Here is a 22,189-nt window from a genome sequence, read left to right as displayed (position 1 = left end):
TCGATTCCGCTCGAGATTTTTGCTGCTCCTCACGGCATCGTACGGCAGTGCACATAAGGCCCCCTCATGTGCCATATCATGTGCAGTTTTCCGATCTACCCCGCCAGGGCCCACGCAAGCCAAGTCCACAACCAACGTAATGGTAGTCACTGCACGCGGGGGACAGAACGAACGAACAAACAAACGGACGAACGGGTCTATGCGAATCCGGGAACGTAAAATGCACGTATCGGAGCGGTGGGGGAGAAGACATGCCAACAAGGAAACACTCCAAAAAGCGCGCGCTGCTGCTCCCTCTGCTCATGGTTGGATAGCCGCGCGTGCACGGGGCAGGGCGGCCCCGGAAGCAGCCTCCGCCCCCGCCGGCCCCCTTCCCCGCATTGGCAACATCGCCAGGGCCCGCTACCACCACAACCCAACACTACCATCACCCATCGCAACAGCCTCCGTCAACGAACCTATCGGCCGCCTCCGCCAACAGAACAAAAAGAACAAGAAAGAATTCCCACACGCACCCAGCTGGGTAGGCGTCAGTGGGTGGCTGGCGGGTAACATCTCGACATGGTCAAAAGCGCGGGTCGCGTTCTAAAAGGTCGTGTTCTGCCCACCTTCTGTCCGTCTATTCCTGGTATCTGCTTCACTCGCCAGTGATTCGTCTTACCCACCTTCTGTCATTGAAAACATTCCCCTATAATCCGAAGCGCGCCGCGGAGAGAGAAAAAGTCGGCACGGAGGGTGCCGTACCGTCGAGCATCGCAGCGGTGCCGTCATAGCGGTGCCGTGAAGAAGTTGTCATCGTCCTCCCCCTGATAGAATGTCGATATGAGAGGCGGCTCGTGGGGTCCGTCGTACCAGGTGGCGGGATCCATCTCCCCCACTCCCCCCGCTGTCCCCGACACTCTCCCCGCCAGTCCAGGGGAGGTCAGGGGCCCCATGTGGAGCGGATCCACAGCGACCGCCCCCGTGGGGGAGTTCAGCACACTGTTGAAGAAGGACGAGGGGCCGTTAGCCCCGGCGGCTGCCGACAGGGGACTGGTGCCCGGCAGGGCGAAGGGGAACGAGGGAGAGGCCAGACCTACGCATGGCCGGGGGGTGCGGCGGGGCGGGCGGGTGAACCACATGCCAGTCGGGCTGCTGTTAAGAGGACAACAACAACAACATGGCATAACCCGTTGCGCTTCACGGGGACCGCCGGACAGGACGCAAATGCCTCTTCCCCCTTTCCTTTCATTCCCGGGGGGAACCATACCCTGGAAGAATAAAACATCTTGGCTGAGGGGTGGGTGGTAGTGAGGTGTGGGGAAAGAGTGTACAAGAAGCAGAACTGACCAGTAGGCGTTCTTGGGGGCCCTAGAGGGGGAATTACGTGCAAAGAGCTACCCACCTGCACAAACCAGCCCAGGACCGGCACTCCGGCCAGACGGCACCAGTTCCGGCTTCACAGCCGTGGGCGGAGCGGAAATGCCGCCGCCACATCCGCCGCTGCCTCCTGCATCCGCCGCTGCCGCCGCCGCGGCCCCGGCACCGCCACCCGACGCAGCTCCCCCGCCATTCCCGGGTCCCACAGCGCCGCTCGCAGACCCCCCACCCCCTCCCCCCCCTCTTTCCGCGGGCCCCACGGTACTCCCCGCGGGCTCCGCCGACGTGGCCGAGGGCGCTGCGGCCCCCTGCTGGCTGGTGGTACCGCCGTTGTTGGTGTGCTGCACCAGGTAGACGTCTATGGGGCCCCGGGTGCTCCGAAGCACAATCCTGACGGACGTAGGAGGGACAGGAGGGATATCAGGGGATATGACGGGATGGTGCTGGTAGTAAGGATGGCAACACGCGACAGGCACACCGGTTGGGTTGATCGGTCGGTCGGAGCAGAGACATACACACAGACGCACATGTAACGGTACCTACCTGTACCGCATCTGACCGTCCCGTGGGTCGGCCGCCTCGCGCGGGTCCGGAACCTCCAGTGTGGTGCCCGGCGGGGCCTTCACCGCGAATATGGTGTCATTTGCAAAGCAAGGCAGACTGGTCACGTCTTCGTCTGTCACGTACAGTCGCGGCTTGTTGAGGGGGTTGTCTGACAGAGCCTGAATGGCGCCCGTCATGATGCGGATATGGTCGTCCAGGGAGCGCTCCTGATCCTGTCGGGGAGCGGGAATGGGGGGAAAAGGAGGTGGGAGCCGTGTATGCAATCAGGGGGATACGAATAACGACTAAAGGGTCAGCTGAGGGCGACACGGGGAGTGGTCGGGTCCCCCGGGGGGTGCGGTGGACCTCCGCGACACGGGGTGTAACAGTCCCAGATACCAGTCCCCCACCCATAACTAAAGCCATAGGGGGTTGGGAGTGGGGGGCCTCGGCCGGAGGGCAAAAGCAGAAGGACGGGGGAGAGAAACGCAAACCTGGGTTGGCTCTTTCCGTACCAGGCGCCCCGCCACTGCGAACCCACCTCCAGGGACTTCATGTCTTGTCGCAGTTTGGCGGTCTCCGGCTCCGTCTCCCGGTCCGCCGCCGTGGAGGCGCCCTTCCACCGGATGTTGTTCTTGGACTTCTTTTCGATGAGCCCCACACCCTCCAGCACGTTTGTGATGTCGTAGATACGCCGCTTCTGAACCTTCATTGCAGAGACGGGCCGTTGCCCGTGTGTTGTGTTAAGTTGTGATGTGTTGCGTAAGAAAGTGGGTAGAATGACGGGGGGTTGGACGGAAGGGATATCAACAACAGTCGCACCAGTTGGCCGGCCCTCTGTCATGTTGGTACACCGCCACACAAGATCCCCCGGTCCGGACCGGAACGCCCACCGGCCCCACCCGCCGCCCACCAAAACCCGCACACACGTACACAGACACAGTTGGACGTCTCACCCGGTTGTGATAGGTGGGGGGTGGGGAACTGGGGGGCCCTCTTACGAACAGCACCAGTGGCAACAACGCCAACCCCCACAGCTCCACGACAGGAGCCACTGTGGGCACAAACACACACACATGCCTCCGGCGGGTTCCCCTCCGCCCACCCGCCCCACCACCCCTCCACCTTTTCCAGACTCGTACAGCATCGGATTGTGCGATGGCCCGACCGCTTCGCCATCATGCCCCCCTCCTCCAGGACCCCCTTCCTCCCCCTTCCAAGGGCACCAAGCCCTCACCCTCCTCTACGGGGACAACGCGATACGCCCCAACCCTTAACCCCCATGCAGGAGAAGCGGGGCGATACACACAAGCTATGGGCAGACAAGCATACTCCCCAAGCAATAGCCCCCCAACACCCACGCGCGGTAGACAATTCACCCCAATTCCCCCCCGATTCCTCACACGCCCACCTTGAGAGTCTCCGCAGCTTTGTTCAGGTCCAGGACGCCGTCCGTGGCGTTATCAATCAGTGTGAGGAACTTCTTCGTGAGCATCCCCAGCGAGCAGTCGTGTCGGCAACCGGAGGTGAGGCTGCCCGGGGACCCTACGCAGCATAGGGAGGGGAAGGGGCATGTGTGCGGCGTCTGTGGATTGGCCGGCGTGGCGGGGGTCGTGGTTTTGGAGGGAGACAGCGTGGGTGTAAATGCAGTACAGACTTAGAGACTAAAACCCTAAGAGACTTAGGGCTCCCCCACATCGGATGCCCCGGACTCCGTGTATGTGCGTGGGGTACGGCAGGTATGGGTGCAGCCCTGCATATGCGGACGTAATGATGGCTGACCAGAGGGGCCTTCAAGAGGCTCATGCGGCTTCAATACACACAGAAGGGGAGAGGCTCTATGTACAGCACAAAGCGCGGGATGGCGTGCGTGCGTGTGCTGTCCTGAGAAGCAGCAAGGGGACGTGTTGGAGGGCTGTAGCCTGTATGCCGCAATGAAGAACCCCGGGGGCAAACCGGATCCCTTCCCCGCCGGGGATGCAACAGCCCTCCAGGCGGGTTGGGGGGTACTGCGGCCGAGAGCATTGCTGCTGCAGTCATGCACGGACACCTGACGCACTTGGTGTATGAAATCTGCTTACGTGTTCGGTTGTTGACTGGAAGCATCAGCCTACATCGTTGTCATGTGCGAAAACATCGGTAACGGAAGCATGCTAGTAAGGTCCCCCCCCCGGGAAATCTAAAAGCGGTACCCGAACCGCCACCATGCAGCCCAGAACACTCCCTTTTTCCAAACCTGCGGCGCGCCCGCTCTTCCTCTTGACGACACGAGACGGCGTTTGCTGCTCGGATGTGCTTTGGGGGTCGTCATCTGCATCGTCGTCGCCGACCCCATAGCTGCTCTGCTCCTGGTCATCTTGACCATTATCGTGGTGATGATGGTGGTGCAGTCGTGGATCATAGTCTTCATCGTCATCAGCGGTGCTGTGCCCCGTTGCCTAGGGGAACGCATCGCGAAAGAACGCTCTATAGTTCGCTATGTATGCCAGTCCTCTAATTTGATACGAAAATGAAGCATCATTTTTGTTCTGCTGTCAACATAGTCGCAACGCGGACATGAGTACCTGGAAAGAGCGCGCCAAATGCGACACAAAGGACCCACCTGACTATACACATTATGGCCAGTGGCCTGCCTCTTTGATGGCGCCTCATAAAAGGCTTCAGCAGAGTTAGGCCGTTTCTGCAGGCCGATGTGCAGCAATGACATTGCACGTCGTTTAAGAGATGCAGGGTCGACCGGAACTAACACCCCTGACAAAGCTGGCGCGCGGGCATTGAGTCTGCCACATACCTGATGCCTGCCTTCCATTCAGCGATGTCTGTGAAAGGCCTTACCACGCCACTGCCCGGCGACGGGAGCGACAGCAGGCCGTCGCGGCCAAAAAGCGGGAAAGCCTCACAAGCACGCAATGTGCAAGCAGCCAGTGTCGATCGGTTGCCAGTTCAAGATTTGTTTGATCAGGACTCTTCAAACGACTGTGCGAGGTCAATAACCTATGCGGATGAAGCGAAAGGTGACATCGTCTGCTCGCCCAAGCACTTAGTAAATGTGCGCTGCAGTATTTGTCGCAAGCTGTCAAGCATAACGTATGCAAGGATTTGGTTCACTAGACCCACGATAGAAAGACGTTCGCTGGCCGTACAGCTTGACGTTCCGAGTAGATTTTGGCCAGCATGTTCCGTTCTCTCTGAGTTTCCCACACACAGCCAGCGAAGCTGTATTATCAGTTATGTAAGCCAAAAATGCCAACACCGAATGCATGTAAAACCTCATGAGCGTTCTCTCTCCGCCCGCAACGCGTTTGCATCCTTCGCCACTTACATACATCTGGATCATTGTCCCGGCAAACCATGCAGCTTACATCCACTCGCATAATCTTCAACGGGAACGCATGTGAAAGCAGCACGCCACGTGCTGTGGAACGCTACATACTAAGTAACGCCGTCAAGGAAATCACTTCCACAAGGCTGCCCAACCACATATTCTCACCTCCGACCCAACACGCGTGTACCATCTTTTCCTTATCAGCAATGAAACCAATACCTATGCGCCGCCCGCAAAATTGGCGCAGCATAATGCTACCATACTTATCACCGGCGGATCTTTCGAGAGGGCACCAAGACGAGGTATATGCATGCACAACGTCGCATGCAGTTTAGGAACTGCCGACTCTTAACCTCACCGTCCACGGCATCCTTGCAGGGGCACACACACAGACACACACACACACAAAAAAAAAAAAACTTGCGACATCCATAGTGAACAGACGCACAGACACGTTACGTTACGTACGTCCGCACTGTAGGGGCCTCTATGTTCATTGGGGTTTCATGGTGGCACCTCGTCCTGGCGCGGCAACCCCTGGGCCCTGTCGGGTCCGCCCCCACTTCTCCCTCCTCCGAGAAACCGCAGTCCTTCATTCCTGCGATAACAACAGCAGCAGCAACGAAAGCAACACGAGCAAAAGAAAGCAGCACAACCCTCGTCCTCTTCTTCAAAATGAAAGAGCTTTTGTTGCGCCTCGCTCACCCACCCTCGCATCCTCACTCATTCACACACGACACGACGTCCGCCGGAGGAAAAAAGCACTCCGGAGCACTCACAAGCGGACCACTGCTGCTGATAAAAAAGGTGTAGAATCAAAAAGACAAGGGGCGAAATTGCGCCCTAACCAGAAGACCCTGAGCAGGGCCGCCGTTGGTTGGACGACTCAATCACCAGCTGTCAACCAGCACAAGCCCACCGTTCCTTTGGCAGTGTACCAGTGCACATCCAAACCCACGTGGCCTTCCCTCCGCACGGGCCTCTGAGTGGGCTGTCTGGCCGCCTCTCAGCAACAGCAGCAAACAACAGGAGCTACAGCTACAGGTACAGCACTTGCAGTAGCAGCGGGACCTCCCCCGTCCTCCTGCCACCGTGGAGGTCATCAGCAGCTGGAGTGGGCGCGGATTTGGCAGTGAGAGGGCCCCACTGGCCACGGGGTGGGCGGCTGGTCGTGTCCCCCTGGAGCTCTCCCAAACTGGCAATACAATAAAGAGGAGGGCTGTCTGAGCACTGCAGGGACACCGCGCCGGCCACCATACGACCCCCTCCAGGTTAGCAGCCGCCTCCACGACCTGAAGGTCCGCCTGCTTTGGGACTCTGCTCCCCTATCCGTCCGTCTTCCTTGTCCGTCTGTCTGTGCACAACATCAGCTGCCTTGGGCCTGACTATCCTGGGTGCTTGTCCTGTCCCCGTCCATCCATCCGTCGGTCTGCCCGTCTGCTTTCCTAAAGCAACCTAAAACCACCAGGGGAGAGCCGGGTGGTGGAGGGGGGGCATATCATGACCCTAAACACGCCCTCGGGGGTCACCGGGCTGTCCAAATGATAATGACGATGTGACAATCATCTCCATCATAATGGATAGATGGATAGTGGTAATATCGACCATGAACAATGGGGCCACGATAGACGACAACCATAACAACCAACCACCACCTGGCATTTGGACGGCTCACCCCACATTACTCCAGGTCCCCGGCTTCCCAGAGTGGCCCCGGGGACCGCCATGGCATTGCCTTCCCACCGCACCGCACCGCCATACAGATGCCATCTCCTATCACAATGGTCCTTACACACACAGACACTCATGTAGAGGTACGCGACATCGGAGACCCCGCACATGTGCGAGCTGCCGCAGAGAGCCAAATAGCAGCAGGCTGACATCCAGTTCAGTATTCCGCCACTTAGCCTGTAGCCTCCCGCTAGCTGTCAGACGGAACAGCGGGCTGCTCCTCCTCCAGCGGCCGCAAGACGGGTGGTGAACCGCCACAGGGCGGGGGCCCCTCTCCCGGGGGCAGGGGACCCTCGGGCTCCAGCCAGCAGCAGCACCACCACCGAAATCTCACATGCCCTCTTCCCACCACGACCACATACACACAACAAGGCGTGGGGAAGGGGCCGCTCGCCAGCAGCAGTAGCACCCGCAGTAGCAGCAGCAGCCGCGGGACAAAAGCTGCCGGTACCTGGGCTGCATGCTGGCCGCCAAACTGAAAAGCGCCACTGCGGGCTCACATCACACCGGTTTGCTTAGCTCATTTGCCGACTCCGTGCTTGCTGAGGTACTGTTCCAGTAGAGCCTTCGTAATGGCGCCCTCCCGCTTGCTGCCCGCGATCTCCTCGCCGTCCTTGAACACAATGAGCGTCGGCAGGCCGTACACCTGATGTGGTGATGATGGAAACGGCGGCGGCGGTTGGATGTGGTGTGGATGCCGGCGTGCCGTGGTGTGGCGCAGCGCGGTGCGGGAGAGGCAAAAGTGGAGTCTGTGAGGAGGTTCCGTGCTGCACTTCGTTGCCGTGCAGGGTATGCATTTTATCGGGGGATGAGAAAAAGGGATAGGAGAGGGACGAGGAGGCACTCCAATTAAAGCCGGGGTATCGGTTCGAAGTTAAAATTTAGATCAGGGGCAAGGTGCAGGGCGCCCCACGCCGCAGCAGTAAACGTGACGGAGGGCCGTTCGCCTGTACTTAGCCTTGAATGCCTCGATTTAAGGGTTTGAATCCCTCGTCAAGTCCAGACATGCCCCAACCTATCCTTGCTCAATCTGTCCATAACATGTAGCGTGTGCCGTAGGGTATACGATGGGGCCCCGTCAGGCTGCCCCACCGCCTCGGCCTTCCCCTGTTTGGCAGCTGACCCGCCCAATTCCCTACCAGCAGACTCACCTTGTACTTGGCAATAAGCTGGGGATTGCTGTCGTGCTCAATCTTAACGACCTTTAGCTTCCCGTTGTATTCCTGGAAACGAAAAAAACAGCATAAGAAGGGGCGCACGCAGTCGAGGATTCTAACAGCGTTCATCCATGTTAGTTCTTGTGATGCTTCCACATGGGCGGGATAAAATATCCGCACCTTCTCAGCCCAGTCCATCAAAGGCGCCACGAGTTTGCATGGACCACACCACGCCGCCCAGAAATCCACGAGGACAGGAGTATCAGCCTGCGATATTGCAACGTGGCTTCAGCAAATAGCCAGTTAAGTAACAACCACTTGCATGATCTCCTCCTGCTTGAACTATATAAGGTAATCATGGTTAGCTCTTGCTTATAACCAGTTCAAGCTATGTAAGGAGATGGACAAACAGGCACAGGCGCGAACACCAAGTATGCGGCCTCGCACCTTCAGGACCTGCTCCTCAAAGACGGCCTCGGTCACATTTGCGACGCGTGTTACATGGGATGATCGCCACACACGGATGCTTGGGCGCACCGACGTGAAGGGGGCCTTCCCGGACCGCGCAGACAGGGTGTGCGACACCGGGCGCGTCGACAACATCGTGTCTAACAGGGAACGGCTATGGGGACCGGCAAGCTATGTATCTATATGGCTGAACAATCTGCAAAAGCAAATGCAATTTCTCATTTGTTCAATCGCTTTCCGTACATGGCCCTGACATCTCCGCAGGGTGCCAACCTCCTGTGCAGTAATTGTATGTACACCAGATTATGCTCTGCTTATCTCTTGTCACATCTGCATTCTCCTGTCCAGGTTAGCTGCCCAACCGCTAGTGGCATAGCACTAGCAAATTGTGCCATAGGATTCTGCTGCCATTGCTCTCTGTTTAACATAGTTCACTGAATTACGCTTCAATTCGGTGTTGAGGTGCCGTGCGCCGTCGGCGGCCACATGAACGGCGAGAAAATTTATACCCTTGGGTTAAAGTTCCGGAGCGGCAACCCGTTCATTCAATACCTAGCCGTCAAAGCACACGAGCAGCCAAAAGCGCCTGGTGGTGGAGAAGGGGGAGGGGCAGCGCTGTTCGTCAGCGGGTTACCCTTCGGAGCGGACGAGCAAACACTCAGCGAGCTTTTCGAGTGCTTTGGCGCTGTCTCGCAGGCAGTCCTACATCCCCTCAAGGTAGGATTGAGGAAAGGGGCAACTTAAAAGAAGTTTGTGGAGGCCTCCGCCTAGGTCCCCTGGAGGTGCGGCGAAGGCCTCTCCCGACATCACAAGATTAAACGCGGCGGGTGTCACACCCGCGGCACTCGGGCTTCTCCTCCTCAGCTCGCTATAGGATAGGCCGCCGCGTCGCTCCCTGACCTCACCCTTTTTCCTGCCCCCTTTTAACGTGATTTGCGGCGCATCACGGCAGCGGAGCGGCATTGTGGTTTTTCGGTCGGATGCAGGTCGGGCGGCGGCGCTTAGGTACGCGTCCCGGGGCCAAGTCCTTGTGTACGATGGTGCACGGCAACAAGGGAAGGATGGGGACGCGGAGGAACCTGTTGGAGTGAAAGGTGGGGAGCGGGAGGAGGGGACCTCTCGGGGCCAGTGTTTTTCTTTTCAATTTTGCCGGTGAATTTTCCAGTCCGAACGGAGGAATAGGTTTTTAGTCGCGGGAATAAAAGCATTCCGAATCTGTAAGGCGCCCCCCCCCAGAACCACCCGATGAGTTACAGTTTACTTCGTGCAAACGCCGTGGGGAATGCCGCAACACGCGTCACCACAATCTTTCAAACACTGATCGAATGGAGTTCGGTCACCATCGTTCGTCTTGCATCACGTTGAAAGATAACACAACACGACTTTCCGGGTTGCAAAAGTAATGATGCATAGCAGCAATGAACCGGAACCGCCAAACGCAGCATGTTTCCTGGACCATCGCGATTGTCTCCGTATGACGAACGTTGATGTTTGGCCCGCTCGCTGTTGACAACCGGAGTGGCGTCATTGTCGTCGGCTGGCTGCAGCATTGCGCCCACATTCCCTATGACCTCTATACCGTCTTCATTAACGTCGCTAATGGCTTCAGTGATTTTTTATATCTGCTTTAATTACCTAACACGCTTTGGGAGCTTCGGGTCCGAATGTTTTGCAGCGTTTAGTCCGGTCAGAAACAGTCCGATTCCTCGTTGACTTTCGGGCGTGAGCTTCCTAACAGTATCCATGGCATTAAAGTACTATGATATGGGTAACATGTATGTCTCCTGTGAGATTCTACCGGCTTTGGCATGGACAGTCCATTTTTGGCTGGAGGAATGAACTTGCGCGGCCGGAACATTATTTATTCTTAACTTTCAGGACCACGAACATTTTTTTATTCCGAATTCGGAATATATTCCGCAAAAAAATAACGCTGCTCGGGGCTCTGGGGGAAACATCTGCGAGGTATGCACCCAACATGAAGGCGCAAGAATAGTTAGGGGTTTAGGCAGTTGGGTTTTCATGCACACAGACAGACAGACAGACAGACAGACAGACAGACAGACAGACAGGCACGGGCTGGTGGTCAAGCAAAGACAGTTAGGACTGGTACAACTGTCGATGTCACCTGGCGTTGCTGTGGGGTGCGTGGGACGGTCTCGCACATGGGTGTCAGCAAGCGAGGTGATGAGAGGTGACCCACCTCGCTGCAGGTACCTTGTACTGAGAAGTGCCATGTGGTGGCGGGCGGGCCTTATGGGGTGGTTGGCGGAATAGAAGCCACCAATGTGGGCCCCAGTGCAGGGGCCTCAAATCTACAGGACTATGCGTCAAACATACACACACACATCCGCGCTCTCTTCCCCCTCTCCCTCCCTCTCCCCCCTTCCCGCAGCTTGGGTACACGAGCACAAGGCTGCAAGGCCGGGGAACCATGTACTGCAAAGCCAGGTTCGGTCCGCCGTGGGGCCCGACCTTGCCCCGAGGGGGGGAAGAGGGAGTTACGTGACGGGTTGGTGGCCAGAGAGCTCTCTGGACGCCAACCTGCTTGAGCGGCCGTCCTTGCTCTCCCGCCCACCCATGTCGCTGCTACTGCTGCTATTGCTGCTGCTACTACTGCTACCGCTGTTGCTGCTATTGCACCTACTGCTGAACCGCCCATCTGGAACCCCCCAACCGACCCCACCCGCCGCCGGAACTCATCCAACCAGATTGACGACTGGATGGACGAGTTTGATGCGGAGCAGGAACGTAAGGCCCGGGAGCGGCAGGCGGCCATGGGCGAGGACGGCTGGACGGTGGTGGTGCGGGCTAAGGTACGGGACGGCGTGTTTGGGTTGGGCTTGTGCTGTCGCCTAAATTGGATTCGCCCGGGGGAGAGGTTGGAGCATTTAGGGGTGTGTATGTGTGTGTCTCATGGAAGCATCGTACGGCACTGATGGCGTACCCCGTGCCGCACGTCAGCCCCGGGGCGCAAACCCCGTGCAGGACGTGCACGTCGAGGAGTATGCCGTGAGGACGATGTGGAGATGTGTGAGCATTACGTCTTTATTCCTTACGCGAAATTAGGCAATCTTTTGACACAGGTTCAGAAGGCGCAAAGGGAATTGTTGTAAGAATGGAATTTTACTTTTCCTGGGTCCCGGTGGCATGAGCGCCCCTTAAGCGGGGGAACACATGTTGCTGATTGCCAGTACTGTCAGTACGACATGTAACATCTTGCCTTGTCGTACTTGTCTTCGGGTTGGTCGTTGGGGAATGTTTTGGGGGTGTGGGGGGTGGGGAGTGTGGGTGTTTGCGGCCTTGTTGTCGGTGGGCACATTGTCTCCATGCCTCCTCATGTGGGCCCTCATGTATGTATGTATGTATGTATGTATGAGTGCGTGATGTAGGGGGGTATCGCTTCAACCACTTCCATCACCGTTCGTCGGCGTGGGGATGCATCCACCCTCCTGCTTTCGAGAGATATTTTTCTGTCCTTTGTCGGGGCCGATCCTGGAATTTTGAGAGGCGCTGTGCTGCGCCTTACATACCTGTCGTGTCGGGACGTGTATGTACATACATATGTATGCCTGTGTGTATGTACTGCACGTATGTACTGCTGCATGTAGGGTCGAAAACGCACCCGGGAGGAGGGCGGGGTCAAGATGATGACGGGGGGTGTGGCGGCGAATGCGGCGGCGGCAGCAGCCGCGGCAGCCGCCCGGGAGGGCGAGAAGGCGGCGCTGGGCGACTTCTACCGCTTCCAGCGGCGGGAGCGACGGAGGAACGAACTGGTGGAGCTCAGACAGCGCTTCGAAGACGACCGCAGGTGTGTGTGCATGTATGTTTGTGTCCCAGGAAGAGGACGGAGGAGGGGAAGGGACCCGGGGCGGCCGCTGGTGTTTTCCGGTTTCCAGGGCTGTCAATGTGAAGGTAGAGAAAGAGTTTAGGGAGGTGTGTCGGTGCTTTTGTACTTGGAAGGGTAGACGGGGAGGTGGAGGGTGTGTGCTGGCTGGTGTGCATGCTGGCGTGTTCCGTGTTAGGGTGTCTGACTGTATGTATGCTTGTTTGTTTGTTTGTTTCTGTTACACATCGATTCGGGCCTGACACTGGCCAGGGGCACCTAACCGTATACCCCAACGGGAACGACCGGCGAGGCACTCTCCCCTAGGGGGAGCCGAGGGGCACTCTCCCCTAGGGGGGGCCGAGCCGCGTGATGGGCCACTGTGTGTAACTTCACCGTGATGTCGAGTGTGGATGCTGCCACCGCCGTGGTGAGGTCCCCAGTCCACCTGGGCACGGAGCCCAATGCCGCACTGGGAACAACAGGAGAGCCGTACGTACATAACACACACACGTACACACATAAAGCCTTGCCCTAACGCGCAGAAACAAAACCGTAACATTGATAACTCCCCTGAGCTTCGTTCACCTGCCCCCACCTCCCCCACCTTTTATCCGCACGCTTACAGGCGCCTGGCGCAGCTGAAGGCGGCACGCAACTTCAAGCCGTACTGACACGTGGCATGATAATTCTGTCGTACAGCTACTTCAAATACTTGGGGTTTTCTGGAGCGTGCGGGTCGCCCTGCTATCCCGGGGGGCGTATTTGCGCGTGTGAGAGCGCATTACTCCAGGGGGCGCTCCCCAGCACACGTGGGGCTGCTGTACTGTACGGTGTTGTCGTACTGTGCTGACCCTCACCCTGCATGCTTTCGCTCTTGTTGGTGTTGTGTCAGCGCCGATCCTGGAAGGGACTGCACTGGGTGGGAGAAAACCAGGTGGTGGTCGTGGTCGTGGTCTCGTGCAAAAGAGCTTACGACGACGCTGGCGGTTGCGAGAGACTCACTCCTTGCGGTGGAGGTGAGAGTGGCGAAGTGCCAATTTAGACATAAGAGCATTCCGTGACCTCAAGAGTTGCAAAACGGCCTTAAACTGCCCAGATGGTCTCTCGCTTCTGTCTGTTGCGGCCTCTCGCCCCGGGGAGACACGTACGTGGGCTCATGAGGCGCCTGACGTGCCGTGCAGGGGTTGTCAGGAAACCCACCTGGGGGGGACCTGTGGGAGCAACAGTCCGCTACTGTCTGTTTCTGTCTGGAACCCAATGGGGTACCCAATGTCCCTCACCGTCTAGAAGCCCGTAGCCGCGTCTGCAGCTCCTAGCTGACAAGCCTATTTAGCGCACATGCACGCAGCTGACATGAACACCCACATCGCGAACAGCCCCCTGAGGGTGCCGACTGCGAGAACACGTGCGCAAGGCGGGCAGGCGCCCCCTGGAGGAGGGCCGCTGCCCGCCCGTTGTACGCTTGTGTGTATGTATGTATGTATGTATGTATGTATGTATGTATGTATGTATGTATGTATGTGGCATACCTCCCAGAGAAGACCAGCGGCCACAGACTACAACGGCGCCATGAACAGTACGTCGCTACATTAGCTATATGGTAGTTATATGGTAGTTAGAAATGAATGGGGAGGTATCAACTGTTTGAATCTCCCCTGATTTGATTTGAAGAATGGAGGATGAACGGATTCCATGCAATAAAATGAAAGTATGGAAAATGATAAACGTCATAAAGCGAAGAATGTCCAAGGTGAACAGATGATTCATCTCCCTTTCCTCTCGACCCACGGGTCATTTCTTCCGCGGCTCGTCCATCGGAGGCACGGCACCAAAGTAATAAAAGCTTAGCCTGCCTGAGGGGTAAATAAAAGCGCCAGCGTGTGTGACACGCTAGTCCAGCCATCATTCTTCTCGAATAGCATCAAAACGTTTACGCCGCGTTGTTGCAGCAATATCGCAACGATTGCAAAATTCGTCGTCCTGGAAAAGTCGTAGTAAGCTCACATGGGTGGACGCAGAAACCTCCGGAGAGGGGGCAGCTTCTGCCGCTATACCGGCACCCGGCTATCTGATTAGGTCTGATCTCCTCCCACCGGCCAGCCGCTTCTCACCTCTAGGGCGCCCTTCCTCCGCTTGGCCGCCATTACGGACACGGACAGCAACAGGCCGCAAGCTTACAAGGATGTCGTCGCGATTAGTGCGATGAAGTATGGCTTCCCCAGAGCCGCGAAGCAATAGTAATAAGCCGCCGGTTGAGGGGTCCGAGGCACGAGCTGGTCCTCCGCCGTGTTCTATTCGCGGCAGCCAGCCGCGCAAAAGCAGAGCCGTTTGCTTCGACATAGGCAACAAAAATCTAGAAACAGACCTGCAACAGCAGCAACAACAACAACAAACGGTACAGGGACAACAGCAGCAGCAGCAGTCGAGGCGGCTAATCAGCGCGCGCCGCAGCGATCCGTGTGCCGGCCCACAGGGCGGCCCATCAGCCACCGCCACCGCCACCGCAGGCTCATCAGCCCACGCTGCTTCAGAGACATGCGCGGGGCTGGCGGCTGCAGCCCGCCGCCCGGCAGGTGGAGGTACCGCAGGTGGCTCCAAGGCCGCCCCAGCACCTCAGGATCTGAGTACTGCCATACTGCTGGGCGACGACTCGCCAGCATGTGCCCCGGCAGCAGCTGCTGTTGGTGGTGCTGCGGGATTGGGGGCGGGCGAGGGGCTCCCGGTGACCGAGCCTGATGCAGCCGGGCGGGGGGCGGACGGGGGGCTGCGGCGGCCGCCGGGGTTGGCGGCGGGGGTGCGGGTGACACCCCAGCAGCAGGTGTCTGTTGCCGCCAGTCCGGGGTGTGGTGTCGGCGGCACTGCCGGTTGTGGTGGCCAGCAACTGCCGCAACCCCATCAAGCGTGGCGCCGTTCATTTCCCCGGAGCAAGTCGGTGAGCTGCAGGATTGCTTGAGCCACATGCTTGAAAGTATCGCCTGATGAACCTACGGCTCCAGGGCGGCCCAGATAATGAATTGGCCGCTGTGCGTCGCTGAATGAATTCATGAACATGAATCCTATCTATCTATCTATCTATCTATCTATCTATCTAATTTTTTATTTTATCTATCTATCAATCTATCGCCCTATCTACCTATCCATCTACCGACCTATGTGTAAAAGTACTCATTGACACTGAGCTCAATCGCGAATCGAATCCGGGTACCGGGTGCAGTGCAGGGAAGCGGGTATAACCTGCCCAGCCCAGACCAGCCCAGCTCGCACGAAAAGCAACACGTACGTACATGCGTTCTTAGATCTGCACATGTGTTGCTCTCGTACCTTGGTAGTGTTCAAACCCCCTCGCCGTGTGTCCACACGCCCCCCCCACATACACCACGCACGAACCCATCCTGCCTACAGGCTCCTAGCTGGCCGCCTCTTGCTCTGAATCTGAATCTATCGGGCGGTGGTAACGGCGGCGGCAGTGGTTGCAACGGTGACGGCGATGACGAGGAGGGCCCCAGCTGTACCACTCCCGGTGGTGGGGGTGGTGGCGGTAGCGGTAGCCGCGGGGTCAATATGGGTAGTGGCCCCGCCCGCATCCGCCTGGGTGTGTGCGCCATGGCACGCAAGGCCAAGTCCCGACCGATGCGGGAGATCCTGAGCCGCCTAACTACCTGCAACGAATTCGAGTTGGTGGTATTCGAGGAGGAGGTGCGGGCTGGGTGGTTGTGCATTAGCGGTTGGCATCATGGTTAGCTTGTTGCTTTGGACTCCCATATTGGCTGGATGCATAACGCTGAACGGGGAATAACACAGCGGGTGGCTGACTCGTTGGAAGGAAGATTAAGTTGTTGTTGGACAGATGTAACCTTTTGCGGCAGATAAGAGGTGCATTTGGTGGGGGAAGGGTGGGGGTAGGTGGGCTTAGTAGCCAGGGGAGTGGAACTCGAGGTAGCACTACTGCGCGGAGTGATGTGCGCTTTCATGCACCATATCTACACATACATGTTTATTACTAGCAGCACCTAACATGCGCACTTCGCCAAGCCGCACCATACACATCATCACATGACTCCCCTCCCTCGTCCTCTTTCCCTGCCCGTGTGTATGAACCTGCCCACCTGCCCACCTGCCCACCTGCCCACCTGCCCACCTGCCCACCTGCCCACCTGCCCACCTGCCCACCTGCCCACCTGCCCACCTGCCCACCTGCCCACCTGCCCACCTGCCCACCTGCCCACCTGCCCACCTGCCCACCTGCCCACCTGCCCACCTGCCCACCTGCCCACCTGCCCACCTGCCCACCTGCCCACCTGCCCACCTGCCCACCTGCCCACCTGCCCACCTGCCCGCCTGCCCACCTGCCCACCTGCCCACCTGCCCACCTGCCCGCCTGCAGGTGATCCTGCAGCAGCCCGTGGACCGCTGGCCCGTGGTGGACTGCCTCCTGAGCTGGTACTCGGAGGCGTTTCCCCTGCGTAAGGCCCAGGAGTACGTGGAGCGAGTAAGGCCCTTCTGTGTGAACGACCTGGCCGCGCAGGAGGTGCTGCTGGACCGACGCAAGGTGTACCGACTGCTGCAGGTAGGTGCGGGAGGTAGGTGCGGGAGGCAGGTGCGGGAGGCAGGTGCGGACCCCCCCTCGCATCCGGACTGGCAAAGTGGGTGTTTTTGCATGATGACGGTCTGGGTGGTCTGGAATGACCCCCCACCGACCAATGATGTGTATGTGAAGGTCACTTCCACTTGGGGGCGCTCCGGGGCTCCGGGGACAGCTAAGTCGACATCCCTGGCGGTTGCTGGAACCATCTCGGTGTCCAGGTGTATATTTATGTACTGGATACGTCCTATAGACGTACAGTACGGCAGATATACATGCGCACTAAGGCGCGCTGCCAGCATCATCAGGTCCCCGTCTTCAGCAACCTGATACACACCTACCCGCATCTCCCCCCCGGTTGTTACATCGTCACTTGATAACCCCCTTCACACCCCCTTCATACCTACAGGACAGCAGTATTCCAGTTCCCCGGCACATTGTGGTGAACCGGGAGGGTCTCGAACCGGGGACTTCACCTCCGGGCTTTGTGGAGGGAGACGAGTACATCGAGGTGAGCATTGGGGTACCCAAATACGCGGATTGCTTGTTGATTCCGATTTGTTATTCTGTGTGGACGTGTTGGTGGAGACATTCTTCCGTACATTCACCCGTACGAATCACGCGAAACGGTTCTGGAAACGAACCAAGCCTGTACACGGCCCCATTCACATCCTCCCGCTCGGTGCTCTGAGGGCATCCCGCGTCCCTCCTGACCCTCTCCCCGCCCCCGCGCAGCTGGACGGTGAGCGCATCTCCAAGCCCTTTGTGGAGAAGCCCGCCAGTGGTGAGGACCACAACATCTGGGTCTACTACCCCACGTCCATGGTAAGGAGGGAAGGGGAGGGGGAGGGCAGGGAGGGGGAGGTGAGGGAGGGGTGGCTGAGAGAGGCGTAGAGAGGGCGAGCCACCCCCATGCACACTGCCTATGGTTGCTGGTCTGCTGCCGACCGGGGCTTGACGGGGGTTGGGGAACTTTGGGGCACAGTCAGCAAGTGGGTGGGGTGGGGTGGTGGGATGTTTGAAAAGGATCCAATTCCGAATTGAATCCACTTGTCTGTCTGTCTGTCTGTCTGTCTGTCGGTACACTGTCCTGTACATGGGGTACAACCCGCTCCCTCGTGCCATCCTGAACAACCCGAGGGGCAGTTGGTCCAACTCTCCTGTATTCTCACATCACAAGATCCCTTCCTTCGCCCCACCTTGCTCTACCCGCAACCCCCTCATTTCCCCCTCATCTCCCCCTTCCCCGCACCCTGTCCACCCCACAGGGGGGCGGTGTAAAGAGGCTCTTCAGGAAGGTGGCGGACAGGAGCGGGAACTACGACCCGGGGCACAGTGGAGCTGTACGACGGGACGGGTCGTACATTTACGAAGAATTTCTAGCCACCGGTATGGGCAACATCCCCTTCAGCCTCCTGGTCCCACTCTTGGTTTATTTCGTTGTTCATGCAGCCCTAATGTTGCAACAAACCGCTGCTGCTCAACGCCTTGATCCCCAAGAGTCCTAAACCCTAGGTAGCCCACACTGTTGGCCCCCCCTCCACCCCTCGCTTGCCCACACCCGCATTCTCGTGACATGCACCTGCATGTATGTGGCTTTTGGTTGGCACTGCTTGGTGGATTTGGAAACTGCTGTTTGTTATGGGGGCCTTGACGATGTGAGTGAGGGCATTTACTTGCAGGCATACATAACGTACAAACATACATACAAACATCACAAGGATCCCCCCCCCTCAGGTGGAACGGATGTCAAGGTGTACACGGTGGGCCCCCGCTACGCGCATGCGGAGGCCCGTAAGAGCCCGGTGGTGGACGGGAGGGTGGCGCGAACGGCGGATGGGAAGGAGGTGAGAGAACACAGCCAGGGGGAAGGAAGGTCGGTGGGTCGGCGGGTCGGCTGTGTATATCCCGCGTGTTATTCACATCCTTGAGTGCCGTACTGGCCGTACACTACTCTCCCGTATCCTATCTTTAGGGGGTCCCTCGTCACCAGAGGGCCCAGCTGACCTGCATGTGCGCATGTATGTACGTCCACCTCCTGACTCCGTTACTGCGGCTGCCGAACCTCATTCAGTTCCTAACCCGCCCGCCTGCTGTACGGCGCCAGGTGCGGTTCCCGGTCCTCCTGAGCCCTCAGGAGAAGGAGATTGCGCGGATGGTGTGTTTGGCGTTCGGTCAGAAAGTGTGCGGGTTTGACCTGTTGAGGAGGTGAGTGTGGGGGGGGAGGCGGGGGGAGAAGCGTGCGGGCGGCCGGGGCTCCCCACTGAAAAGCTCCAATGCTGTAACACCCCCTCCACTGCATTGGATGTGTTGGACTCGGGTCATGGGCGTGTTGGCTGGGGGGCTGGGAGGAGCACGTGCACGTCAGCAAGCAGCGTGTCAGCATGAAGTCGGCAAAGATGCGGTTACTGGTTGCTGGTACTCTCGCCGCCGTCCAGGTCGGTCGGCATACACCTCCCGTCAGCTGTTCCTGTTGTCCGCCTCCGGCCTTAGTTCTTACCACCACTGCGATTTCTGCTACCCACGTCACCACTGGTCAGTAACTCTGTATGCAAGGTTCCTGCAGTATGTGTCTGTATGTCTGGTATCTGCTTCAATCGTCATTGGTTCGTCTTACCCCCCGCTTTAACATCCCTCTCCCCCGCCTCTCCCTCCCTCTACCCTCCCTCTCGGACTTCAAGTGAGCGAGGTGGCAGCTATGTGTGCGATGTCAACGGCTGGTCATTCGTGAAGAGCTCTGCCAAGTTCTTCGGGGATGCGGCTGACATACTGAGGAGGTACGGCACGAGTGGGGGCCGGGACGCTGAGGGGGGGACAGAACAGGGGGGGAGTGAGGGAAGCAACTCCCGTCGGGCGAGTCCATCCATCCATCCATTCCCCGGATACCCGCCACTACCCTCCCCGTCACCACCACCCAACCGCATGGCGACCTCCCGGGTGCAGTGCAGTGGTAGGGGGGGCAGGGGAGTTCCTTAACCCCCTCCCCTTCCACCCCTTGTCCTTCACTGCCGCCGCCGTCCTCCTCCTCCCCTGCAATTGCTGTATGTATGTCAGTATCATCCTGCAGGCCCTGGCGCCCCACCGGCTGCACCTGGTGCCCGCACTGCCGCCTGCGCCTACATTCGGGTGGGTGGGGTGTGTGGGTGGTGTGGGGGCGGGGGGGAAGGGAGGGAGGGGGGGAAGGGAAAGTGCGGCAGATAGATAGCTGGCTAGGTGGCAGTGGTGGCAGGTAGCTGATACTGGTGGTGAACCTGCAGGTGCCTATACAGGCGCTGCTGCAGCCCCCGAAGACCTCAGGTACACACGGCTCCCCCCACCTTGTCACCCACCTTACCTAACCTCTATCTATCTAGGGCATCATCACTCATTGCTCCAACCGACCCACGGGTCAGCCTCAGATGATAACCACAAGGAAAACAATTAGCAACTGTGGTTTACTTTATACTGCCTTGCCGCTTCGCAGGCTGATGCGTGAATCGCAGCAAGCGCTGGCGGCGGCAGAGGCCGCGGCGGCGGCAGCAGCGGCCGTAGCGGCGACGGGGTGCTGTAGTTCACTGGCGGGCCCCGAGGGGCTGCTACGGCAGGTGCGGTAGGGGCGCTCTAGCATGGAAACATGGAAAGCTGGTCGCGCAGTGCCGTACATTGTGGTACGGCGGTACGTGGATCCTGCCGAGCCCCTGCATGCTCACTTACATCACATCGCACCCGTGTGGGCCGTGTGGGGGAACATAAGTGATGTCGGTGAATGGGAAACCTCCTCCGGGCCTGTTGTGTTGTTGGTGCTGTGGGCACGGGGGCATCATGGCTAGCGACCGGCAAATCGACGTGGTGATGGCATGACGGGAAAGCCTGGTGGCATCAAGGACTGGCACTACCCACCCCGCAGGATACGTTCATCCCGACAATGGCGGCGGCGGCGGCGGCGGCGGCGAGGTTAGGGTCGCTGGACGGCGGCCCCGCCAGCCCCTGCTCACCCCCCCTCACTCCGGCGGCCGCTGCGGCCGCTGCTGCCGCGGGTTGGGGGCGACCGGGCGAGGAGCTGCGCTGCGTGCTGGCGGTGATACGGCACGGTGACCGTACACCCAAGCAAAAAGTCAAGGTTGTCGTAAATCACGTGAGTACAGAGCTGAACCTGCAAGGCAGTGCACGGCTGGAGGCTTTCTGCAAAGTATCGGCCATAGAGTCATACATGTGTGTGCTGGCGCGCGCTTTTATTGGTTTCGGAGGCAAACCCGCGACGTGCAGCGCTGCCCTTGTGGACAGCCCAGTAATAAGTCCTGCTCGTCTGATCAGACGGGGGCGCCGTCCTGTGATCGTGTCCCCTTGCGGAGGAGGCTTAACAGCGCTCTTGCAAACCCCTTTCTGTCGGTCGACGCAATCGGACTACTTCGGCGTAACTCGGCAGGAATTCCAACGGACGTTAAAACATGTTTATGCGCCGCCCCGAATCCAAAACTGTACCTGTATCACGACTTGCAGCCCGCCTTCCTGGAGCTGTACGAACGCTACGCGGATCCCGGCAAGCGACCGGGCCTGGGCCGTCAGGCGAAGCTCAAGAGCGCATCACAGCTGCAGGTCGGTCCATCTCGATTGTCTGTCTGTCTGCCGTTCCATCCTGCCATCCGTCATACCATTACCAATGCCTAGATGTTATTCAATTGAGGAGCGAGCCGTGTAACAGCAAATGGTGGTGGTGGTACGATTGACCAGGTAACGCGCCGCTAATTGATTAATGAGTAGGCAATCTACATCGCAGTAATCCCGCCACCCCCCCTCCTACCCCGGCGGTTCCCCCCCCAACAATACCCCGGGTGGTGGTGGCGGGGCCTCAGGAACTCCTGGATGTCACACGCCGACTGCTACAGCGGCCAGAAGCGACTACAGCCTCTACAGCCTCTACTGCCACCATCGCGGCGGCAGGGGAGGGCAGTGGCAGTGGTAGCGGTGACGTAGGCGCCGTGATGCTGCCATCGTACCCCATGGCGGCTGTAGCAGGGTGCGAGGGTGCTGGCAGTAGCGGGGCCGCAGCCGCCGCCGCTGAGGTGGTGTCGACGGCGGCCGCTGAGGTCGACTTGGTGGCGGCGGAGACGCGCTCGGCGCTGGCGGTGGTCCGCAGCGTCCTGGAGGCAGGGGGCCACTTCTCCGGCGTCAACCGGAAGGCGCAGCTAAAGCCACGGACCTGGGGGAGCCGCAGC

The 22,189-nt window shown here is 58.8% G+C and overlaps 3 protein-coding genes across 3 annotated transcripts in view; 1 reads left to right on the top strand and 2 right to left on the bottom strand.

Moving 5' to 3' along the window:
* Positions 1-767: 767 nt before the first annotated feature.
* e2f1 (E2F transcription factor family) lies at positions 768-3,927 on the bottom strand (the record flags this gene model as incomplete). The annotated part of the gene is made up of 6 exons (XM_002948396.1): positions 768-1,075; positions 1,385-1,749; positions 1,903-2,135; positions 2,444-2,608; positions 3,314-3,447; positions 3,726-3,927. The coding sequence occupies 6 exons, from the start codon at positions 3,925-3,927 to the stop codon at positions 768-770; spliced, it is 1,407 nt and encodes a 468-aa protein (XP_002948442.1).
* A 3,551-nt stretch (positions 3,928-7,478) lies between these two features.
* On the bottom strand, positions 7,479-8,718 carry VOLCADRAFT_58287 (uncharacterized protein; the record flags this gene model as incomplete). The annotated part of the gene is made up of 4 exons (XM_002948395.1): positions 7,479-7,604; positions 8,110-8,181; positions 8,296-8,382; positions 8,563-8,718. The coding sequence occupies 4 exons, from the start codon at positions 8,716-8,718 to the stop codon at positions 7,479-7,481; spliced, it is 441 nt and encodes a 146-aa protein (XP_002948441.1).
* Positions 8,719-8,910: 192 nt separating this feature from the next.
* The window catches only part of VOLCADRAFT_103901 (uncharacterized protein), a gene marked incomplete at its 3' end in the record, with an annotated part of 20,957 nt that continues 7,678 nt past the window's right edge, over positions 8,911-22,189 (top strand). Inside the window, exons 1-22 of the mRNA XM_002948526.1 lie at positions 8,911-9,300; positions 9,536-9,677; positions 10,979-11,034; positions 11,295-11,399; positions 11,548-11,595; positions 12,195-12,394; positions 12,483-12,519; positions 13,305-13,428; positions 14,920-15,344; positions 15,815-16,108; positions 16,797-17,009; positions 17,404-17,505; positions 17,730-17,819; positions 18,263-18,383; positions 18,732-18,841; positions 19,102-19,202; positions 19,676-19,771; positions 20,049-20,120; positions 20,458-20,578; positions 20,881-21,108; positions 21,474-21,569; positions 21,860-22,102. Of these exons, the coding sequence (XP_002948572.1) occupies positions 9,070-9,300; positions 9,536-9,677; positions 10,979-11,034; positions 11,295-11,399; positions 11,548-11,595; positions 12,195-12,394; positions 12,483-12,519; positions 13,305-13,428; positions 14,920-15,344; positions 15,815-16,108; positions 16,797-17,009; positions 17,404-17,505; positions 17,730-17,819; positions 18,263-18,383; positions 18,732-18,841; positions 19,102-19,202; positions 19,676-19,771; positions 20,049-20,120; positions 20,458-20,578; positions 20,881-21,108; positions 21,474-21,569; positions 21,860-22,102 (3,255 nt within the window). The 5' untranslated portion in view covers positions 8,911-9,069. The remainder of the gene's footprint in view (positions 9,301-9,535; positions 9,678-10,978; positions 11,035-11,294; positions 11,400-11,547; positions 11,596-12,194; positions 12,395-12,482; positions 12,520-13,304; positions 13,429-14,919; positions 15,345-15,814; positions 16,109-16,796; positions 17,010-17,403; positions 17,506-17,729; positions 17,820-18,262; positions 18,384-18,731; positions 18,842-19,101; positions 19,203-19,675; positions 19,772-20,048; positions 20,121-20,457; positions 20,579-20,880; positions 21,109-21,473; positions 21,570-21,859; positions 22,103-22,189) is intronic.

Source organism: Volvox carteri (genome assembly GCF_000143455.1).
Source record: "Volvox carteri f. nagariensis unplaced genomic scaffold VOLCAscaffold_10, whole genome shotgun sequence".
In the NCBI taxonomy this organism is placed as follows: Eukaryota; Viridiplantae; Chlorophyta; class Chlorophyceae; order Chlamydomonadales; family Volvocaceae; genus Volvox; species Volvox carteri.
The sequence above is the reverse complement of the archived record's forward strand: the minus strand, read 5'-3'. Positions and strand labels throughout refer to the sequence as shown.